Source organism: Siphateles boraxobius, unplaced genomic scaffold (assembly GCF_051911475.1).
Source record: "Siphateles boraxobius isolate OS27281-9 unplaced genomic scaffold, OSU_SipBor_1 26, whole genome shotgun sequence".
Classification (NCBI taxonomy): Eukaryota; Metazoa; Chordata; class Actinopteri; order Cypriniformes; family Leuciscidae; genus Siphateles; species Siphateles boraxobius.
Genome location: NW_027508876.1, coordinates 27,515,133 through 27,535,485, shown reverse-complemented (window position 1 = coordinate 27,535,485; position 20,353 = coordinate 27,515,133). Strand labels below are relative to the sequence as shown.

Sequence of the window (20,353 nt, the reverse complement as noted above, 5' to 3'; positions counted from 1 at the left end):
TAGACTAGATCATTCCTGCCAACTGAAGTTCAGCCTTCTCAAGCATGTTAAAGAGCCCAAGCGTTCAGTTCAGAGTATTAGTGTGTATTAGTATTAGGCCTGTAGTGTGATGTCACATGCCACAGGCGTTCAGTTCGGTACATCTGACCGCAACCTGAAAACATCAGCATGTTTTAATGGATGCGATGAAGATGAGAGAAGATCACATATGACAATAGGAAGAGTTAAATTACAAAACGCAGACTCTACATTCCGATTGGATGAGACACATTCAAAGACGGGTGCAATCTAAATGGATGCAAAATTTGCAAGACTGGAAAAACATTTAAACAAAAAAGAAAAGTTGGGCAATTTTTTATTTTTATTATTTAAGATTTTGTAAATCCAATTATTATAATTATTAATGATTACACTTACTATTTATTGAACATCATGTCTTTTATTATATTGCTGTTGTGGTGATTTAAAAAAATAGACTGCTGGTTAAAAGCAACTTTCTATGGAGACTTGTTTCTGCCATGAAATAAAAAAAGATAATAAAAAAGATAATTGACCCTTTAGTCAACAGAACTTTACTTCGCTAAGCCACGCCTGAAAACCGCCACTGGCCAATCGTGTCTTAGCAACCGTAACTATGCGCGGGAGGTCTGGCAAGCTTTCGAGCGAGGGAAACATGCCGAAGCGTTGTGCGTATGGATTGTGCAAATCTGATACCCGTGTCCTAAAAGTTTGGACGGGGGAGTGTAACTTTTTTTCTTCCCGAAAATCTAAAAGCCAAGGGGAGAAATGATGTGCGTGGATCAAGCAGTGTGGGAGACCCCATTCACAACTACATGTCCACAGGATCAACAAAAATCCACGGCCTAACGTTACTACCCCTGACTGAGTAACTTTAACCCAATCCGATTGCGGCTCTCCCGGTGTTAGTGTTATTCCACAAGATTTATGGATAAACTGTTTGATTTATAATTATTAGATTAGTTTCACATTTCACTTACCCTGTTGTGCACGAACATAGCTGTTTGTGTGTTTCCCATGTGAATGGTCAGCGTATGAGGCGGCTGCTGCGACTATAGGCTTTAGCTTCAATTTTTATTAAATTATTCTCTAATCGGTTGCATATTATGTCGTGGATATATCCCTCGAATGCATACTGCAGTACTTCAGTATTCAGTATACGTACATACATACTCTCAGATATTTCACATGTTCGCCAAAAATTACTTATTATCTCATTGGGAATGTCTGACACCGGTGCATACACACTGTAATAGATGTGCTAGACGCGAAAGCTTGACAGGCGTAGCAACAGTAACTAAGGAGGGCGGGGCTTAGCGAAGGGTCAATTGCGACTTTTTATCTCACAAAATTCCAAGTTTATATCTCAGAATTCTGACTTTTTTTTCCCAGAATTGAGAATTTTCCCAGAAACTCGCAATTAGAAAAAAGTCGGAATTGCGAGAAAGAAAAGTTGCAATTACCTTTTTAATTGTTTATTCAGTCACGGAAACAAGCTTCCATTCCTTTCTTTTAAAAGTAAATCTAAGAATATATTTTTTATCAACAATTGAGACGCTCACAAAAATTTTTTTTATAAAATATTTTTGCATTTATTTGACTAAAAATTCTGAAAAAAATTAAATATTGTGAAATATTTTTACTATTCAAAATGACTGATTTCTATTTGGGAATACTTTAAAATGTAATTTATTCCTGTAATGGCAAAGCTGAATTTCCAACAGCAATTATTATTATAATAATATACTTTTAAATGTTTAATCCAATTACTATTTTTAATAATAAAACTTACTATTTATTTAACACCTATGTCTTTTATCATATTGCTTTTGTGCCGTTTAAAAAAACAGCCGCTCGGTGATGTTTTATAGTGATTTACCATGCTTTACCACTTCACATCATGCCTAAAAACGCTTATTAACTCAAAATCAAAATCACTGTAACACGCTTCGCAAAGAGGCTTATTTTCTTAATTAACCGCTTCGTCTGAATAAGTTTCACAATCTGAAATTTAAATGCATAATTGAGATTTATACATTTCTAGAAATGCATATCGACTCTGAACAGACGTAAAAGTGGACACACTCATGCATTAGCAAATGAGGAAATATATCAAGCTCCCTGTCACATGGGAACGACCCATAACATCAGGAGAGACACCTGAGAGAGAGAGTGATCGGTCATTTGATGTAACACAGGACACTGCGGGATGCTGAAGGTCATAGAGGGACAATGTGTGCTTTTGTGTGTGTGTGCATCTATGCCCCTCTATGATGACTGACAGAACCGTGCAACACCGGTTCACACGTGCCATTGGTGCATTACAAGGATGTGTGAACGTTACTTCACATGCACAGCTGCATGCAAACAACCACCTGAATGCACTTTCTTCATGTAGTGCACTGCTATTCTGACACGTTTTGTGTAAAACATGATGCACAAAAGCGTGCATTTCTTTGCCATTGCTTGAAAAGGCAGGAAGCTCACACACTGTTGCGTGCGGGACCACGAGGGTCTCAGCATCATGCCTGTTTTGTATTCTCTCTAGAAGACTGCAGTGTTGCCATGTACGTTTGTCCTTGCGCCACAGCCCACCCTCTTTCCCACCGCTCCTGTCTCATTCACTCGCAGTCTCTCTATCGCTCTCTATTTCTCTCCTCTCGCTCTATCTTTGTCCTTAATCTAACAAAGCTTTTGTGACAGAAAATTGCTTTGTAAGAGAAACGGCAAAGTCACGGTGTGGGTACGCGCATGATAACATGGGAACTTTTTTTTTTCATCCTGCCATAAAAACATGCATTGCATTCACCTTTACGTGTGTGTGTCTCTTGAATCGAGCAGAAAGTCAAAGTGATGAATTTAGCATTGGCTACGCTGGACATCTATCCTGGAGGAGCAGATGGCTAAACAAACAAACGCACACACACGCACACAAACACACACTGGTTTCCATGTTTCATGGAGATTTTCCATAGACATTATGATTTTTATACTGTACAAACTGTATATTCTATCCCTTAACCCATCACAGAAAACTTTCTGAATTTTTACTTTTTTTAAAAACACTTTATTGAGTATGATTTATTAGCTGTTTTCTTGCATGGGAACCAAAAAAAAAGTACTTTGCTATTGTTGTAAACCAAGTAACCATGACAAAATTTCCTTTGGGTATCCTCAAAGTAAGATGTATTCATTAATAATTATATTAGATTTGTATATATATATAGTAAAAAAAAAAAAATTTTTTTTATATATATATATATATATATATATATATATATATATATATATTCTACAGTAGCGGCCAAAAGTGATATTATGTCTTCATTTAGGGAAATGCTTTGTTGAAATTGTAAAGGCTTTGCTAAGTTAAAGTGACTCTGGTGTCACTTATCTACAACGTGTCCACCTGTCCAAGGTCATGCTTTAGTAAAAGAATGTGTGTGTGTGTGTGTGTGTGTGTGTGTGTGTGTGTGTGTGTGTGTGTGTGTGTGTGTGTGTGTGTGTGTGTGTGTGTGTGTGTGTGTGTGTGTGTGTGTGTGTGTGTGTGTGTGTGTGTGTGTGTGTGTGTTTGTGTGTGTTGCCCTTGTCCTGTCTCCCAGACACGGACACGTTGGGACAGTTCTCCTGACTCAGCAAAATAAAGAAACAAATAAATAAGCAAACTAAAAAATGACCAGAGGGAGAAATAAGACAAATGAAGTTAAAAAGAAAAATTTGAATTACTAAACTAGTGATTATCAAATAGAATGCTGGTTAAAAGTCTAAATCTATCAACCAACGAGTAACTGTTTTCTATGTGAACTTATTTTAAACTAATCTGCTCAAGAAACATTTCTGATTATTATTAGTTGAAATATTTTTTTTCAGAATTTTGATGAATAGAAAGTTCGAAAGAACAGCATTTATTTGAAATAGAAATATTTTGATCAATTTAATGCATCCTTGCTAAAAAAAACGTAATACCATGTGAATACTGTGGTACACTTACAAAAAGGTTAAGATAAAATATTTATGGCTACTTAAGGCTGAGAATAAAACTGCTCCTCAGAGAAGGATGGAATTACTGCTGTCAATAATTAGAAAAGCGTTAGAGAACATTAAACCATGGCCATCACTTTATAGCTCAACTACATGTATCTGTTAATTGGAAACAAAGATCCCAAGGACAAACTTCCACCTTCCCAATCCACATGAGCCTCAACTGAAAAACAGGAAATCCCATTCCCAATATTCCACATCCCATTAATGATGGAACGGCCTCAAATATGAAGATGAAGCATCTGTGTGTGTGTGTGTGTGTGTGTGTGTGTGTGTGTGTGTGTGTGTGTGTGTGTGTGTGTGTGTGTGTGTGTGTGTGTGTGTTTTGAGCCACACACCAGGGTGTGATGCTATTGCTCTGATGTGGCTCAGCAGGATATGATCTCATCGCTACAGGAAGTTCCAATTATCACTGAGATGAAATTACCCAGCAGGCCTGATCTCGGGTTCCCTGTGGAACAGACATGAAACTAAAGAGATTGACTCATCGACACACACACACCTGTGTCAGGGCAAACTGAAACCCTTTCTGTCGGATGTTTCGAAGCTCTGGCGCCAGTCACTTATACTCTCAAGAGTCACAGCCTAGTACATGTGAGCACTTCTCCAATACAATACCAGTCAAAAGTTACGCTTTTTTAAAGGTTTTTCTCATCTGCTTACCAGGGCTGCATTATCTGATCAAAATACAGTAAAAACAGTAACATTGACAATAGTAAGAAATGTTCCTTGAGCAGCAATTCATCATATTAGAATGATTTCTGAAGGATCATGTGACACTGAAGACTGGAGTTGTAATGCTGAAAATGTGGCTTTGATCACAGGAATAAATTACATTGGTAACGCTTCATTTTACAGTCCTGTTCCCCATGTATATACAATATGTACTTATTATAGTAATTACAATAACTGGGTAATAACTAGGTACTAACCCTGAACCTACCTCTAAACCTGCCCTTAACCCATGTACTTACCATATATTACCCAGTTCTTTCTTAGGTAAGTACACTGTAAGTACACGTAAGTTAACGCACTGTAAAATTAAGTGTTTCCATTACATTTTACAATATATTACAATAAAAAATGTTATTTTAAATTGTAATAATATCTCACTTTTTATTTTTTAATCAAATAAATGCAGCCTTGGTGAGCAGAAGAGACTTCTTTCAAAAGCATGAAAACATCGTATTTAATCCAAGCTTAGTGTACATGCAGTGCACATGAAGACAAAAAAAAGTATGAGCCTCCAGACCAAGATCATGGAGCTGCCCTTCGAGAACATCATGAGGAATGTGGAGGGACAGCTGTGAAAATCGTGACAGTATACTTGTCTTTGTCAATTAAGCAACCAGGAGCCCGAATGCAAGGCCCCTGGGAGACGCCAACTCCAACACCGTCACATAAGAGCTGTTCATCTGCTCATCCTTTCAAGCCATGTCAAGACTGCCAATAAAATATTCATGGAGCAGGACGCCAGTGTCTCTGAGCTCATGATGCTGGAAGCTGCTACAGGTCAAGCTCCTCTGGACCTTAATGAAGAACACTGAGATCAGGACATCATCTCACCACAGGACTACTGGAGTTTACTGGAATGCAATTGAAAGAAAATACAAAACAGGTTCTGGGAAATGAAGTGTTCTTCGACTGTGACGCACAAAAGTTTATTAAAAATGATGAAATCTGCACTACATCACTTCGTTTAAAAGCTTGGGGTCCGTGCGATTTTTGTTTTAACAAAATGAATACTTATATTCAGCAAGGATGCATGAAATTAATCAAAAGTGACATTTATAATGTTACAAAGATTTCTATTTTTTTTTTAAATGTTCTTTTGAACTTTCTATTCATCAAAGAATCCTGAAACGGTTTCCACCAACATTTAAATCCGCACAAATGGTTTCAACATTGAAATGTTTCATATTATCAGCATATTAGAATGACATTTAACTTCTTACCAACACCAACTGTACTGTAAATAGTCCCATTAAATTTACAGTGCAACAATTTATGCAAGTTTTATGCACAATTTACAAAGATATTAGTTCTGCTCATGTTTCATGAAAATGTATTTTACTCAAAATTCATAAAAAATAAAAATGTGCACGATGCATTGATAGGGCAATAAACATTATTTTTAAACATTATTTTACACTTATTAGAATTCTTCAATCCTAGTTTTTATGAAAATTGTCTGTTAACCATTAATCAGTAAATCATTCATAAATGTTTCATACATGCACTGTTCCACTGAATTTACATAATCGTTTTATGCACAATTTACTCTGAAATTAGTTCTGCTTGGCCAGTTAATTTTTAAACCCCAAACTTTTGAACGATAGTCGGTCTGTTTATCTGCAGTATCTATCTTCAAACTTCAAGGCTTTTAAAATGTTTTTTTTTTTGTGTGGTTTAAAACTTTTTAAACAATGCTTTGTCAAGCCAACTTTCAAAGTTTTATTAAAAACTTCACTGGCTCGAAAGATATTTCTTTGTCTCTCAGAGATGCACTGCTCTGCAAAGGCAAAAGAGAGTAACTATGCATTTTGTCAAAATCGAGTTATGACTGTAAATGGGTCTTTTAAACTATGATCTGTCCTGTGACAGTTGGGTTTGGCTCCACTATACAGAGATTCAGAGAAAATGCAGTGTGAAATTGACATCAAATCAATCAAAATGAACTTTGAAACCACTTTTCTCTGTTAAAGTGTTTCTCTGTTACGGCATTCTGCCTCTGTAGGCCATGGCGTATATAAAACAGCAAAACTCTGTAGAGTGAAGCAGTAATGTATGTTTATGAGATTGTGCATGCATGTTTCAGTGTTTTTATGGCCCAGGCCTGAAAAACGGGTGCAAAAATCACAGCAGACTGACCAAAATTACAGCAGTCCTGGGATCAGGATCAGGATCAGGATAAGAAAGCAAGACTTCAGTCCTCTACCTCAACCAACAACAGACTGTCTAATTTACATTAGACGTTGATATTTGTAAAGAGCAAGTAAAAATGCCTTTATTAATTCTGGAATTATGCGGTCACATTTCCAATAAATCAAATCATGGATCATTTTAAGCCGTTATTATCTCACATTCTAAAGTTTCCATGCTCATGTAGTTAAAGCTTAATTTTATTCAACTCAGTTATGATTAAATTAATTTTAAGTTTAATTGTAGGCTCATAGCACTTTTCACAACACGCATTGTTTCAAAGCAGCTTTACAGAATTTTTTATGACTGACATTTATTAATATGTCAAAGATGTTTTTATAGCAAAAGTTCAAAGCATTTTAGACTTCATTTTCTGAATAAATTAGCAAAAACCAAAAAGTGTTACAATTATCCCCGCTGTGCATAAGTATGTGTTGAAGAAGCATGCAAGACTGTCAAGAGACAGTGTTTGTGTGCATTTGTGTTTAAAGGTGTGTATGTGTCAGCACAGCTCAGATTTCATTCATTCTCTAGGCAAAACACAGCGTCTCTGGCTAAACTTGCCAATGTCACAAAAAGCTGATGCCCAAAGCACTTTGTTCAATACGACTGCTATGGGACTCAGGAACCCCGTGGATATGATTGGGCCCGACGGGAAGAGGTGTTTCGGGACGGTGAACGTGATTTCACCAAGTACTACATGTTCCTGGATCAACATCTTTGTTGATCCTTGAACAACTTTCAGATCAACCAATCAGATTTGAGGGACAAGTTTACAGTTTATGTCAAGTTTAGGCTTAGAACCAGGGTAAGGTGCTTCAACATCAGTGTTATTCACCTATCATTTCCCTCTGATTTTAGGGAAAGGTTATGGGTAGGGTTAGGTTTAGGAGTAGGGATAGGGTAAGGACTAAATTTTGGGACAGGAATGTTATTCCAGGTTCAACAAATTATGTTGATCCAGGAACATATCTTACTTGGCAAAATCACGGTGACCGTTTCGGGACTGGGCGTCCCAGAACTCTTGATGGAAGCAGACTCTCTGTCAAACACTTATATATGAGACCGGTCTAGATTACAAGATAATTACAGCAACCTTTACTGTTAGACATGACCTTCATGTCTGAGGTGATGACAATGTCAAACACATGCAGGTTACCATGTTATCAGAGTAAAAAGACAGTATAGTACAAGTTACTGGACATCAGTGTCAACAACAGGTTAAAACGAGTTATATTTCCTTAAAGGTAGACCTTAACTGCATGCATTTTGCGAAAGAACATTGTTTTGGTTGTGCTTCAGCTCTGCATGACTGTGGATGAATATGATTATCTACTGCTGACTAGCTGAAGACGTTACTGTCGCTTTACCCGTTAATAGACACAGAGCTACAACAACCATAATAAAATGAGCTATTACAGTGAACTCTTTTAGAGAGCTGTATGGCAATTTATCTGTTCAATATTACTCACCTATTGAGTAATAAAAACACCATCTCTGCGTTGCATTTACAACATTTAAATTCCCTCAGTTCTCGCTAATGTTGATTCTTGTTTTATTTTAAGCTCTGTCACGATCTCTTTTTGCCCTCTGTTCGACGTTTGTTTATTTTGTTGTTTTGTTCATCTATCAACTTCCACTGTAAAGCTTCAAAAAGTTCATAGAGATCGTAAAAATAATTCATATGAATTAAGCGGTTTGTTCCAAATTTTCTGAAGAGACTCGATCGCTTTATATGATGAACAGATTTCATTTAAGTTTTTATTCACATATAAACATTCATCAACGCACACATCAGTTGTGGTAAACAGAAGCTCAAGCATGTTCACTTGACGTGCAAGAACCAATGAGGTTCATTCTCGTGTTACGCATCACGTGTGAGATTCAGCAAGAACCAATGAGGTTTTTTCTCGCGAGTCAAGCAGTTTCGGTTGAGCTTCTGTTTACGTTCGCTGATCAATGTTTATAAATGTATGTTAATAAAAATGTAAATGTAAATAAAAGCCTAAATTCAATCTGTTCATCCTAAAGTGATCGAGTCTCTTCAGACAATTTGGACTAAACCAGATTCATATGGATCTATCTGTCTGTCTGTCTGTCTGTCTGTCTGTCTGTCTGTCTGTCTGTCTGTCTGTCTATCTATCTATCTGTCTGTCTGTCTGTCTGTCTGTCTGTCTGTCTGTCTGTCTGTCTATCTATCTATCTATCTATCTGTCTGTCTGTCTGTCTGTCTGTCTGTCTGTCTGTCTGTCTATCTATCTATCTATCTATCTATCTATCTATCTATCTATCCTGCATCTGTAAATGTGCCAACAATGTCTCCTATATATGGAAGACGGATGACAAACAGGTGCTCAGTAAGTCTTTTTAAATCTCTGCTCCTTCTCAAGCAATATGTCACTTGAAATCAAGCCACAAGCATCACGTGATTTGTTCGTACCTTTTTCACACATGCTGCCTGAGATCTGTATTTATGCTGTAGTGATAACTCCATGACACTCATAACAGTTTCTCCCTCTGTACATTTCAGCTGAACTAAAAAAGTATTTGGCCATTTAAGCCTCACTTTAAATCATCTGAATGTCAGTGCATTAGATAATAAAATCACAGAACAAATGGCATGTGCTGTACAAGCTTCTCTCTTCACAAACTTGTATCTAATGCAATGGCATTCACACATGGAGTTGTGTCTTAAAGGGAAAGTTCACCCAAAATTTTTAATTCCTTATACAAAAGATGATTTTTGGAAGAATGTGTTTGTCCATACAATGAAAGTCATACTGATTCTTTTCTAAATATTGTCTTTTTTGTGTGTTACACATACACTGAACAAAATTTGGTACAGAAACAATTTACACTCAGAAATTGCTAGTGAATTTCACAAATTATTTTAAAGAAACAGCAAGTAACTGAATTAAATGCAAAATTCTGAAGTAGAAAAACTCAACAGTATTTTCGGTAATGCATTAATTATGCTTTCTAATGCACCTTATAATGCATTGTATGCTCTCATGAATAATTGTAACCACAGTAAAAATACATTATAATACTTGTCTATTCATTGTTACACTTTTAGAAAGTATAATGCATTAAAACACATGACAAACAACCAATTTCAGATGTAACAATGAATCTGCAAATATTATATTGCCTTATAAAGTACATTATAATAATACACTATACATAAAGTCCGTAAGTAAAATGTTCCTGTATTTTCTCGTAAATTGTACTCCAATAATGTAATTTATACATATATTATCCATAATATATTTTTTACAGTGTAAAAAATTTCCTACAGGTTTGGAATAACATGAGGGTAAGTAAATTATGTTTTTGTTTTGGGTGAATATCACTTTTAAGTGTTTTTGTATATTACTGTATGTTACCATTTCACTGTGCTTTCAATAAAACAAACCCATCGTCAGAAAAAAAAGGAATATAAATCACCACAGAAAGGATGCCAAAAAATGCTAAAATTAGTCCTAAACATCAAATGTAAATATTCATGAGATAAGTTTTGATCTCTGCATGAGCATTTAGAATACATACATTAGATAATTCGCTCTCAATAACCTTCAGAAGTGTCACATGCAACGGCACAGTATTACTTGCAGTGCAGTGCAGTCTTTGTGTGTGTGTGTTGATCGGATGCCTTCACAGAGACAGACTCGAGTGATCGATAAACTATCAGTCAATAGTCCACAGAGAGTGAGGAAGAAAGGCGTTCGGTGCCTTTAGTCATAATTGAAGATGTTAAAATGAGTCCATAATGCATTCCTCTCCCCCCATCCTCTCGTTTCCAGCCACTCCCCCTCTCAAATATCCATCTCCCTCCATCTCTCATAGCTCAGCTTCCTCCATCTCTGTTTCCCCCCATATTCCTTACATCTGACCCTCTCTCGCTCATGCCTTGCTCTAGTGCACAGCTCAGACTGCGTGGAGAGCAGGATTGCAGCAGTGTTGCACGCCAGTGTGTGTGTGTGTGTGTGTGTGTGCGTGTGTGTGTGTGTGTGTGTGTTGGAATCTCGGAGAGAACTGATGTTGGTATGAAAAACATGAAGATTATCACTCAGCTCATAAATGTTTCACACTTCACCCGCATGATGAATGTATAGCGAGTGGCTTTAAATCACGCCTGCGATATCCTTTCTTTCACCTTCCACTGTCCGTCCTTTTTGTCTAGTCTAGTCCTGATAGATCACTGGAGTGTAACTGTAGGCTACGGATCGGAGAGAAACAGAGCACTGTGACACCAGTCAAATGCTCTGTGAGAAACCATGTTCTCTTTTTTTTAAAGTGTTTTTTGCACAAATATGTTGGAATAAATAAGCGTTACGCGTGAAACACAGGCAGAATCAATTTCTGTGTAAAAATCGTTATGTAAATTTCTCCATTCAATTCAATTTAAACAGCATAAAGTAGGATGGATTTATCAATGATTTATCAAGAAATGTGTTCTCCTTTAATTATGAATAATGTCCAAAAAGTGTAAAATAGTGTTAATTTAAATTCTGCATCTTATTTGCCGTCACTAAATTGTACTTATTATATTCATTAATTATTAGTATTATCAATGTTGAAAACAGTTGTGCTGCTTCATATTTTTGTGGAACTGAGACATTTTTTTCCCCGAGAACTCTTTGATGAAAAAGAACAGCATTTACTGTACTTGAAATAAAAATCTTTTGTCACATTATACATGTATTCACTGGTCAATCTAATGCATCCTTGCTGAATAAAAGTATTACTTTGAGAAAAAAAGACCCCAAAATTTTGAATGGTAGCAAATCATTTAAATATGTGATTCAAATTTTAAAAATTCAAATGCTTTTCATACATCTCCACTGTATGAGCCAGAGCTCCTCCTGTCCGCTTTTAGGGATAAATCGGGTCCATCGGAAATGTCCAATAGTTGTCTTATGCGCGCCGAAAGAACACCACAGACACAGTGTAACCACCATGGGAAAATCTCACAGTAAAACTGGGAGAAATATGATACACCGCTGTTTTGCCAGATGAGAAGTTTATCTATGTATCGTCTTTTCATCAACTGTATCATATATCTCTTTTAATGTCTCTTATAAGTGTTTTAATTTTCCTTGCTTTTATTGTGATTATTTTATTTGTAAGTCTTTTCTGTTAAGCACTTTGAATTGCCATAGTGTATGAAATGTGCTATATTAATAAACTTCCCTTGCTTATATCTGCCATCAGTCCCCTTGCTCTCTAGATATCAGTCAGCACTGGACATTAAAAACCTTTATAGTTCGACCACTAATTTATTTTGTGTTTACCATATGCAAACATGCATGTTAATGCTTGCATGTGCTCAGCAACAACTATACAGTAAACCCCGGCTGACAACAAGGTGAATGAACTGTGGCAAATATTGACCAGCGAGTGACATTTGGACGATGAAGATGCATTCCTCATGTATCAGTCTAAATCCAGGTGTAATCGCACAAACACAGCAGACAGCGATTGTGCATATGTCTCGTCTATGTATATGTGGATGATACTTTTAAGCTCTTCCCTAAAAATTCACACGGTAAAATCATTATATCTAGTTTCAGATAGGAAGATCAGAGTGCCTCTGTGACATAACATGTTGAAAAGCTTTTGAATTGTACAGCCATGCATCTCAATTCCATCTAAAATCATGAAAGACACGCCACAGCATGTGATAATCACCAAACATGCTGATAAAATAACTTTAAAAAGCATATGGCCTGCTATAAGTGAGTCACCATTGACAAATGCACATAGATTTTCTGTATACACAAAACCTCAATTCACTTCCTCAGCTGAACCTGATACATCCACACACACCAACAGTGTATGCACACACTGGGGCATTTGTTTTCAAATATTTGACTATGCCTCTGAGCCAAAATATGAGTGATAGTCTATCATATTTGTGCAATATCAATCAAATGCACCCTGTCTCTGAAGCAGCAACCGTTCCGTCCTGTATCAGCAGTTATAATCGCATCAGATTGAACGTTATTCGCTCTGAAAACACAAGCCCGCATTTCAATGAAAATGACCAAGGATGCGAAAAAGAAACAAGCGTCTGTGTTTCCTGTGTCGGGAATCAGAAGCATAAAAGATTCATAAGAGCAGTGTGTTTATGGGCTATAAATGCAGTAATGGTGGCTGCTACTGAAAGGTGCAACACTTTAAAATAGCTGAAACTCAGACTGCAGATGAATCGAAGAGGGGCTCCTGCATAATGGGCCACGATAACATGCAATTACACGCAGAAATATTAGGATGGTTGATGGTGATGCAATGTGTGATTCTGGGGGAATATCCAGTTCATTTTTAGAGGCTGATAACTGCACCCTTCAAAACTCATTTAACCAGCTTGGGTCAACTACTGAAATCATGCAACTTTCTCCAGTCACTGCAACAGTCTGATGATGATGATGATGGAGGAACTGCAAACACACACGTTACTGCACGATTACTCTTTTAGCTGATGCTTTTATCAGTGACTTACAATCTCAGGTTAAATGTTTTGATCAACACTGTCAAAATATTTTTGAAATGGTGAATAAAATGAAGTTTACTGGGGCACATTTTTACAAGAAAATATTTCAGCCTTTCTACTCTACAATGTCGTGTTCAATTCAATATTTTAATTGCCGTTTTACAAGCAATTTCCCAGTGAAAATTGTTTCATGATCCCACAACTTCTCAATTACCAGTTCGAATCTTTAACTACTCCAGAATGTACAATTACCTACTAATTAGCCATTATCTGACACTTTTATCCAAAGACACTTACTATAAAAAGGTTCTTACTGTACACTTATTAAGTGACGTATCTTTGCTTTATGGCACAGTGATACTTCAACTCTCATGGGATATGAACCTACAAACGTTCAGTTATCAACCCACTAGGCGCATCACCTTAAAGTAGGTTAACAAACTACAAAATGCTACCTAAATATCCACACTCACCAATGTATATATGAGTAACTATAGCATCTAGATTTACTAATTAAGTAAAAACAAGCATAAAGGCACAACAACCTCCCATCTCACAGTTAAAAGTTGAGTTAAATACAATTAAGTATTTAGCATCCCTTGTGAAGGAATAAGAGTGCACAGATTTCTTAATTACTCATTTAGTTGATGCCTTCATCAAAGGTGACTAATTACTGGTTCAATCCCTCTGGAGTAACCTGAGGTCAGGCGTCTTATTCAAGGGCACAATGATATCTGAACAACGGTTATGGCAGTTGAACTTTCACTTTCAACATGTCCAACCTTTATGTTAAACTATGCAAGTTAGTTCAGCTGGTTTGCAGAAGTATATACTAAGGATTTGTCTATTCATAAAGGGGGGCTAAAAAAGTGAACACTTGTAAAAAATAAAGCGAGTTTTTACAGAGCCTTTCAAAAAAAAGTTTTTAAAAGAACCATTTTTTTCTTAGTGTGAAGAACATTTTCTAAAGATCATTTTATGCAATGCAAATTTAAAAGGTTCTTGATAAAGAACTTTTATTTTTGCATTTGCAAAAGGGGGTTTAAAGCGATGCATTACTGTATAGGTTCCCAAATGAATCAAACGTTCTTAAAAAGAACCATTTTTTTCCTTATAGTTTAAAGAATATTTTAATAACCTAAATAACTTATAAAGAACCACTAAAGAAGAAGAGTGTAAATTTTCTAAATGCTCAAACTCAAGAGCACAATGGACAAATCCTCCTGGTATTGGAACCTAAAACCTACAGTTACCAAACAAACAAGTTCATGCATACAACATTTTGGGTCTTCAAAGAACACTTGGATGCACTAATCAGGTTCTAAGTTCATGGATTCGACAACATTTCAGCCCACCAGCATCATGAGTTAACCCAGTTAAAGGAGCTGTCCATGCGTAAAGAGGTGCTGAACACTCACCCGCGCGTATTTGGATGAATAAGGGTCCTCGAAGAGCGCCCAGATCCGGGGTCGCCACACGCGCCACCAGCCCGCTTTCCTGTTGTCCTCCTGCAGGCAGAGCCGCTTCAGGTCTCCGTCCCCCGCGAGCGCAGGGTCATCGTCCGGTACCTCCGGCTCGGGCGTCTCAAAACTGTCCAGCGCCTCCTCCGCGTCCCGGTGCTGCCGGTAGTTCATCCAGCAACACGCCTCCACATCGGTCTCATCGATGCCCCAGAAGGCGAGCTCCTCCTCGAACAGCGGGCCGCACACGTCGTTAGGGCAGTGCAACTTGCCCGTCCGGTAGTAGTTGAGGATGAACGAGAAGACGGACGGGTGCCTGTCGAAGAAGAACTCGTCTGACTTCGCGTCGTAGTCGAAGTTGCTGAAGGCGTCCGGCTCAGTGAGCCACGACAGGCGCGTCCCGGGAAGCGTCTTCAGCGTGCTCCGGTACGTCTCGTGCCTCACGCCGCCGCAGTTGATGACGATTTTCTCGCTTTCCGACGGGCAAGTCATGTCGGCGCTGTAACATGCTTTGTTGGACGACTTGTTCCCACCCTTGCGCCCTTTGAATGAGGAGACACACACCGAACTGAGCATAGGGAAGGAGAGGAGGAGAAAAACGGAGAGGGGAGGAGAGAAGAGAGGTCTGTTGGGGGGGGGGGGGGGGGGGGGGGGGGGGGGGGGTATGGGAGAGAAAGAGGGAAGATGTTTAGTAAAGTTATAAGGTAGGGATCTTGCACATCATACAGGGGTCCGCTATTGATATGCCAAAAATACTGCAGTGACATGAAGGTTGCCATGTGACCTTGTGTGGGTTTTTTTTGTTGTTGTTGGCAAAAGTTGCTTCATGTATGCGCGTAATTGAGGCATGATTTTGTGACATCAACATCAAGATTAAAGAATGCATGCATGTCATACACTCTTAAAAATAAAGATTCCAGAATTGCCCCCCTCCCCCCCTCCCCTCTAATTTTTGCTTCCCCAAAGAACATTTCGGTGAACAGTTCCAAAAAGAGCCACTATTAAGAACCATTTGTGCAATGGAAAAGATCCATGGATGTTAAAGATTCGTTATGGAACCATAGATGTCAATAAAGCACATTTATTTTTAAGAGTGTATAGCTCATGGACAGTAACTGGTCTCCATTTAAAAATCGCCTTTTTCCTTCAAATATTACAATTGCATGCAGTCTCTGAATTAATAATAGGTTACAAAAGCATAATACTGTTTAAAAGAGTTTTAGAGTTCAGCATCTCACACTGCAGGACTTCCCAAGAGTATTTCATGTAAACTAATCAACTACACACTTACCTGTAAGACACTAAAAAAGATCAGAGCACATCGAATAACAATCGTACAGAAACATTCAGTACAATACAAAGGGCTTTGATGCCGTTTTGAACACACAGGACACATTAAACAACAGGATCATAAAAACAATTGTCCCGTAGCACAAGTTATCCACGATGAGATTTACATTTATTCATCTAGAGGATGCTTTTATCTGATGCAACTCACAAATGAAAAATGCAAACAGAAATGATAAATATAAGAGAGTAAACTATAAGTAGAGCTACTAGACAACAGAATAGAACAGAATGCAAGTTGAGCATTATATAACTGGCAGTCAAACAATTCATTACTATTATTTTTCTCTCTCAATACTTCAGTAATCAAATGTAAAGCATGATAACTACTGAAAAAGTTCATTTTAGTATACCAAAAGTCATTAATGAATGAAACTGAAGGAATATTTAATATATAATTGAATGTAATTGCATGCATGTCGACTACAGATACTGTCTGTCAATCCATCATTCATGCTTATTGCTTTCAGACATCATTTGGCCCACAACTCTCAAAGCTACGCCACTGCTAGACGCAACTGAGGGCGAGAGACTATTGCGACTGATTAGAATTCTATCTCTCTCTTTCCCTCCGTCTCTCTATCTCTTTAAATGAAGCAGCTAATAAGTCAAGAGCTTCACTGCAGCTTCATTGCATGGAGGGAATGAGAGAGAAAGAGAGACAGAGGGAGATAGGAAGGTGCTCATTATGCACACACAGCAGTACAGCACTGTAGCCGAGCGTCACTGAGCAGGAGGGGGTGTGAGCGAGAGAGAGGGAGAGCGAGCGAGAGAGGTTTGGAGAGAACAGTGCAGTTTTGCTGCAGTAAAACCCTGACTTTGTGCATCTCCCGCTTCTTCCCCTCTATTATTGTAGTAGAGCCCTGTTGGAAATGGTTGATTTACTTGCTTTTAAAGAATTCATTCCATTTTACTCTCTTTCTGTTCCTATCCCATCTCTGTTTACCCCCCCCCCCAAACCTTTCTCCTCCTCTCCTCCACCATACCCTCCCCCTCCCCCATCCCATGCTCTCCAAATCCGCATTAAGGAATCACAATTCACTGAGAACGGCTCTGGAGTCCACTTACTTTTCTATTTTCTACTACATCACCTTCTTTTCAGCTGATTCCTTCTTCATTTCATTTCACAAACACTTTCTCCTTCTTCCATTACTCTTTCTGCCTCTTTTTATATTTTTTTCTTCCATTCTGTCTATTTAATCGCACTTTTCGGAAGCTAGAAACTCAACTCCTGAGTCACTTTCCTTTCTGTCTATTCTAATTATTTTCTAGGCATTCTGGTGAAAGTTAGTCAACTCTCACAGAAATGCATTTAAACAGCTTGAGCAAGAGGGATCTAGAGAAGAAAGTCAAGAAAGAGGACGAAAGGTAAGACTATTTACTTCTGATTGTGGATGTATGCGCTGTCTGCAAGAGTTGTGCTGTTTATGTTAGTGTATATATAAGGCTGTGGTAACTTTATCATAGAAGTAAGTGCATTAAGTTATAACTTGTTTTTAAACTTTAAATACACTAAGTAAATATAAAGTAAAACAAATATTATTGAAGCATATTTTACAAGAAAATACTATTCAGTGTTTCTGCTTCAAAATGTTACATTTAATTCAATGTTTTACTTGGTATTTCTTTGTAATTATCTGTGAAATTTATTAGCAATTTCTGAGTGAAATTTGTTTCAAAAAGATCTTTGTTTAATTATTTAAACCCTGACTAGTATTCACAGTGATTGACTTAAAACTACATGAGCAGCAGAAGTTAAAATACTGTACTTGTGCTTGCATAAAAAATGATTTTGTAAATCATATTGATTTTGTTGCATAGACACAGAGCTTTCAGATTAATGCAGGTAAAGAAATATAGAAATAGTGAGTTCAAAGCTGTTCAGGTGCATAAATGTGACTCAGAGAGCATGTTAATGGAATAATGTGATACTTAAATGAACCCAGAGGAGGGATTATTAAAGAAAACAATTAAAAAAGTGAGATAATCAAATACACAGATGGAGGAAAAGTGTAAAAAGCTGGCATAGAGGTCGAGGGGAAAGATATTAGAGCAAAATGAAGAAAAAGAGAAGCTTTTGTTGAAGAAAAAATAAATTCAGACTCCGAAGTTTGAAGAGGGCTGATATCAGCACCTCGGACAGCAGCAGGACTGCGGCGCTCAGAGAGAAGCCAAAGAAAACTAGACAAACAAAGAGAAAAGAGGATGTGGAATGAGTTACGGCTAAAGAAAAAGTAAGGATTGGGCCCAGTAAGGTACTTTCAAACTATGCATAAAAAAAGAATAAAATACTATTTATTAGAATCAATTACAGTTTGGTAGATTAAGTTAATATTAAGGAAATTATTAAGAAATATTGATTACATGATGAGGAATATACGTGTACATGACCAAAAAAGAATATGCAAAAGTAAAAAAAAAAAGCCTAAAAATGTAATCCCTGCTGAAGTACTTAAGAATCGAGAGGGTTAACATTTGACTGTGCCGTGTGTGTGTGTGTGTGTGTGTGTGTGTGAGTGTGTTTGCAAAGCAGGCACCAGAACTGAGGTAGGCAGCATGGTGACGTTTTATTTCATTTATTTATTTATTTAATTTTTTTTGGAAGGGGGAGGGAGAGGGGTTCACAAAGAGAAGGTGAGAAAAACAAGTAAATAAAAGAGAAATAGGCAAGAAAAAAAAGAAGGTTTAGAGATCATGTGAGCGGCGTGAGAAATCCTGAAATACAGGGTGAGGGAGACGAGGTATAATTACCCAGCGCATTCACCCTCTCCTGTGAGTGTGTGTGTGTGTGTGTGTGTGTGTGTGTGTGTGTGCGTGTGTGAATGCATGTGACACAGAACCTGCGCAAAATAAGACAACACAGTGAGAAATAAAAATGCTGTTATCACTGAAGAGGAAATGGAAGCTGAAGGAGAGAAGGAGAGGGTGAGCAGTGGAGGACTGCAGTGACGCTAATATACATTAGCAGTAACACTGCAGCAAGAGGGGGAGGGAGAGAAGAACAGACCAGGAGAGACCAGCACCGACAGAGAGAGGGGGAGGGGACGAGAGAGAGAGAGAGAGAGAGAGAGAGAGAGAGAGAGAGAGAGAGAGAGAGAGAGAGAGAGAGAGAGAGAGAGAGAGAGAATTTAAAAGACTGGAGAGTTAGTGACTTACGTTCCTGTACTTGGGAAAAAATGGAAAGCCTGCTCATGAAAGAGAGCGAGAGATGGGAAGGGGGGCTGGAAAAGAAGGAACACAAGCAAATGAAACGGAAAATGCAGGAGATGTGAAGATGAAAAAGAAAAAAGCCAATCGTAGTCATGCGTTCGACAAGTAAGAATAGGTCTTAGCCATACAATCTGAAAACTTAAAGGTGATTTTGATGTTAAAAGGTCCTATTATCCAGCCTAATATGAAAAAACAACTATTAGTAAATCAATTGTAGGTTCCTTAAAAACACACACACACACACACACACACACACACACACACACACACACACACACTCACACACACACTCACACACACACACACACACACACACACACACACACACACACACACACACACACACACACACACACACACACACACACACATAAATCTGTGCTGCTTTTAAAACATTGCTCTGTTTATTTGATCATCACAACCAGCCCTACACAGCAACACTGACTCGACCAATGGAGCGAGTTTGGGGTGGAGTGTCCTGTTTCTGACCAATGGCAGACAGGGGGCATGTCATGGGCTGTTCGGAATAGAATACTGCGCAGTCTATTGCATATTATGACTGAAACAGTCTATATATGCATTAATCAGAATAAACAATTATTTCATCAATACAGTTAATTACCATAACTGTAGGCTGTTTACCGTTGCCAAGCAATATATCAACTTGCTGTATTATAGTCACAGGCATGAGTTTTCTGTTAGGGGCATGTTTTACAACAGTTTCAAACATCCAATCAGAATGTTGAGTCAGAACTATCTATCTAGTTAAGAACAGAAGATGAACCTGAGAAATTAAAATAGCCATTAAAAAAATAGTACCATGCTGCATCATTTACCTACCTCATGTTGTTCCTGTATTACT

General features: G+C 37.8%; 1 protein-coding gene across 11 annotated transcripts in view; it reads right to left on the bottom strand.

Moving 5' to 3' along the window:
* Positions 1 to 20,353, bottom strand: part of kcnc3b (potassium voltage-gated channel, Shaw-related subfamily, member 3b) — a 69,496-nt gene that overhangs the window by 31,705 nt on the left and 17,438 nt on the right. For 9 of the 11 annotated variants that reach the window (XM_077245311.1, XM_077245317.1, XM_077245320.1 and 6 more), the window contains one exon: positions 14,893 to 15,559. In XM_077245311.1, the coding sequence (XP_077101426.1) occupies positions 14,893 to 15,510 (618 nt within the window). In that variant the 5' untranslated portion in view covers positions 15,511 to 15,559. The remainder of the gene's footprint in view (positions 1 to 14,892; positions 15,560 to 20,353) is intronic. The other 2 variants (XM_077245321.1, XM_077245315.1) reach the window with 1 other exon arrangement.